Source organism: Solanum verrucosum, unplaced genomic scaffold (genome assembly GCF_900185275.1).
Source record: "Solanum verrucosum unplaced genomic scaffold, falcon-dt-bn FXZP01000062.1, whole genome shotgun sequence".
Taxonomy (NCBI): Eukaryota; Viridiplantae; Streptophyta; class Magnoliopsida; order Solanales; family Solanaceae; genus Solanum; species Solanum verrucosum.
This window is the reverse complement of record NW_026020477.1, coordinates 1,401,344-1,405,404: the sequence shown is the minus strand read 5'-3', so window position 1 is coordinate 1,405,404 and position 4,061 is coordinate 1,401,344. Positions and strand designations below refer to the sequence as shown.

The 4,061-nt window shown below is 31.8% G+C and overlaps 1 protein-coding gene across 1 annotated transcript; it reads right to left on the bottom strand.

Annotated features, from left to right (window-relative positions):
* Window positions 1–206: 206 nt before the first annotated feature.
* LOC125809278 (GDSL esterase/lipase At1g71691-like) lies at window positions 207–3,712 on the bottom strand. The gene is made up of 5 exons (XM_049488938.1): window positions 3,373–3,712; window positions 3,050–3,174; window positions 1,117–1,356; window positions 573–825; window positions 207–447 (listed from the first exon to the last, which is right to left on the bottom strand). Exons 1-5 carry the CDS (start codon window positions 3,710–3,712, stop codon window positions 227–229), a joined length of 1,179 nt encoding a protein of 392 aa, XP_049344895.1. The 3' UTR covers window positions 207–226.
* Between the last annotated feature and the right edge of the window lie 349 nt (window positions 3,713–4,061).

Genomic DNA, 4,061 nt, shown 5'->3' with positions numbered 1-4,061 from the left:
GCTTTTATTTTTCAGGACATGCTTAGCCCTTAGGTGGTATATATAGTGTATATTGTTCACTAGGGTGACCAGGGAGTTTTAGTGAGATCAGGGTTGACAATGGGCAACAAAAAAGAAGCATTAATGTGTAAAGATTTTTCAATTGTAACACATCATAACTAAAGTAAATGACAAAATTTCAGATGATCTTCAGAGTCAGAATATATTGTCAACTAAGTAACACAAATTAAAGGGTGGCAAGTTGGTGAATGTTGATGGGATAAACAACATCAGGACCACCATTAAAAGCTTTCCTTGCAAACAAGATGTTGACTGCCTCTGTTGGGTGAAAGGCATCCCAAAATATGTATTGATCCCTATTTGGACATGGTGTTTGCATTGGCAGACATGTTATTTGTCCTCTATTTCTCCCTATACCACAGCACCCTCTATTTATCACACTAAATCCTGCAATATCAACACAAAAATCAATCACATTAAACATAGTATATATATGAACACACTTTCGTTTGCTCGACGTTCAATCATATGGTTGTCCATGTGAAAAAAATAGATAAGAAAGATTTGCTTACCATATTGTCTGTAATTGGTAAGGAGATCTTGGAACATGTTGTTAATGTCAATGTAGATGAATTTGGAACCAGGAAGATTGACATTTAAGTTGGTAAGCAGCATTGACTTAACATTATTAGTGAATGGAAGAATAAGCTCATTCACTTCTTCTGAACACACATTACTATTACTTTTTGCAAGAATGCTTGGAATGCAACCCATTAGTCCTACTCCACCAATCACAAATTTTCTTCCTCCAAGATTATACAATCTCTGAAATTTCAATATAAATAGTAAGTATATGAAAGTGAAAGAAAAAATAAGGTCCTTTAACTTGGTTTCAACTTGTAACTATGCCCTCCAACTTTAGGGGTACGGTAAAAGTAGACATTTAAACTTATATAAAATTGAACAAGTAGACGCATACGTCATATGTGGCATAATATACATAGGACGACACGTAGGACACAAAATGGTACTAAGTTTAATTGGTTACTTGTGCACACCTAAATTAAAGGGCATAAATGTCAGTTAAAACAAATTAGAGGAAAAGTTAAATCTTACAGTGAGTTGTTGGGTATACTGTTGAACCAAGAGATTGGCATATTGTTGAGGATTATAGTGATTCTTAGTATCATAATTAGGCATAAGGTAATTGTTGAGGTAGTCATTACTTCCCATTCCTACAAAGAAAATGCATTTAGCTAATGCTTGTGCCACATCCGGTGCACCAAGATTGTCTGTTATTTCATCAAGTGTATCCTCAAAGTTTTTTATTTGTTGATTGAATGGAATGCGCCCGACCTGCACCAAAAATTATATTAGTATTAAACTACATATATATTTATGGAGTAGTAATTAAATACACCAACTTAGCAGATTCTTGATTATAAATTATACGTAATGGGTACTTTAAATATTTTGAAGTTTTAAATTACTTGTCTCTCCGTTTCAATGTAAATGTCGCTTTAGCTCATTTCATACCTATTATAAAAAGAGAGATATAATAAATATAAGGCATTGTTTAGGTAAGTTATTCCTATTTATTATATGTTTCTTGAGAATTGAGCATTATCAGGAAATAGCTATTTAATCTAAATGTATAATTGGAAACCATTACTATTTACTATTTGGGTCTTGAATTTCTAAAGCAACATATATTTTGAGATAGTTTTTTTGCTTGCTAAAGCAATACTTGTTTTGGGATTGGGAGAAGTTTTTGGGTAGGTAGTCTGCGACCCTTATAAGTTTGGTTTCTACTCATCATCTCACCGTCCCAAAAGGTAAACGAAAAAAAATTTACAAGTTGGGTTATAAAATTGTTCATTAAAAATTGAGTGGTCATTTTGCCTTTTATTAGAAAATTTTATCGAATTAACGGAAGCTCGTCATATTTTATGCATATGTAAAAAAAAAGGGGAAAAAGGAAGAAGGGTCTGATTTACTCCTGAACTTTATGATTTGGAGTTAATATACCCTCAATTTGAAAAGTGGCTTATATATATTCTTGCCGTTATACAAATGGCTCATATTGTAGTCATTTTTGATACCGCCTTCCAACTTATCAAGAGCCACTGTTTCGACTCTTTTTAGTTTGGATTTTGAGACATTCGATGTGCAATTTTTTTTAAGAATTCTTCTTATGTTTTTGATAGAATATCTGGGGTTATTTTGAATTTCATCCTTGAAACAAATAGCCAAGGTACGATAAGTTGTCAATAGATTAACAAAAGAATCACCACAAGTATGCTTAGGCTTCAATATTTTGACCTTGAATGTTGCTGATTTTCCATCCTTTGATATGAGAAGAGTAAAGGGACAACTTTGACACTTACCTGAGATTTTCAACAATTTTGAGATTGATAGACGCTAGTTTAGAGCTCACTTGAACCTTAACAGTGTTTTTGATCTTTCTCCCTTGAGACGATCCAATGAAATGGGTTAGGTTTATTTGAGTGGGTGGGTTTTTTTTGTTTCCAATTGGGTCGGGTAGGTATGGTGAAAAGTTATTGAGTGAGGTATTTTAAAAGTCAAATGACATTTTCTCAAATTAAAGCCAAAAAATGAATTTTTAATTTATTAAATATTAGCATGTTAAGGAAAAGGCATATATATACGAGTCATTTCTATAACGGCAGGGGCATATATAGGCAATTTTTTAAACGGAGGGTATATGAGTTCCAAATCATAAAATTCAGGGTAAATCAGGCCCATTTCCCAAATAAAAAAGGAAATTGGCACATCTAGGAAAGGAGAATGACCAGGGGAATGAAGCCTTTACTTATGCCATATAATGTGATGATTGTGTGAAGGAACAACTAGTAAAATTTTGATTTTATACCTTCAAAGAAATATATGAGAAACCAGTTGTGTGATTTTTTTGATGAAGTTATAATTTTATAGAAGAAATATTAATGATTCCCTCGAGTTTTGTCATGATAAATAGAATATTTGGTGAGAAAGTAGTAGTAGTGTGTGTATGTATGTAAGAACTCACAAAGTTCCTGCCAGTATCATCAAGAATGCCAGCAGCAGCAGAGGCATAGTTTACTCCAAACCGCATTTGTTCTCCTGATGAAGCTTCTGAGTGTGCTGGAATCAGTGGTAGTCCTAGTTGTTCAGCTGTCCACATACAAACTTTAATTAATACCATCAAAAATCAATTACTACTCCTTCATATATTCCATATTAACTGAATTTGTGAGGCACCATACACTTATTCAAGCACGTAATTTAAAAAAAAAAAAAATTGTAAAGAGTAGGAAATTAAATTATGAATATGTTGATAGAGATCGTTAAGCAATTAAATAAATGTGTTACCAATTTCATCAACCATAGTGTAACCATTGGAAAAACGACCAGTAGGGCCACCATCAAAATCAATTCCATATGGGTAATAGTTGGCCTTTGCAAAAGATGGCAAATTATTATTATTGCCATTGTCAATCAGAGAGTCTCCAAATATAAACATGGCAGGAATCAAACCCCTCTTTCTTCCATCTGCATCTTCACAAGTTGCCACATTCACCAACAAAAACACCACAAATAAGAGGTGAAACATAATGCTAGTGTTATTCTTTTTTTGTTGAAAGAGAATGAGAGGGTTTATAACAATGCTTTCACCTCTAACTTGTTTTATGGTACTAAATGACTTGCTCATAATGTTCTTTCTACACATGGTATGATAAATATCAAATATCATATCAAAATAAAAAAATTTATCACTGCGATTTCGATATTATGATATTTGATATGCATTTTTTAAAAGTTTAATATTTGATATTTGGTATTTATAAAAATAAATACCGTTATATCAAATATCCTAACCAAGTATATAGTTACTTATAAAATTCATATATATGTAACTATATAATACTAGTAACTATATAAAATAGTAATTGATTATTTAAATGTTGAAATTTTGACTACACTATCTTGATTTAAATGTTCTTTTTGGACGATTGATTATCAAAGAAAATAGTTTGTCTTTTATTTTGAATATTTTACAT

Coding starts and splice junctions, on each gene's coding strand:
- LOC125809278 (XM_049488938.1), bottom strand. CDS start 3,712: ATGAGCAAGTCATTTAGTACCATAAAACAAGTTAGAGGTGAAAGCATT. Junction 1,357..3,049: donor ATGATACTGGCAGGAACTTT/GTGAGTTCTTAC, acceptor TTTTTGGTGCAG/GTCGGGCGCATTCCATTCAA. Junction 826..1,116: donor AGTATACCCAACAACTCACT/GTAAGATTTAAC, acceptor TTGAAATTTCAG/AGATTGTATAATCTTGGAGG.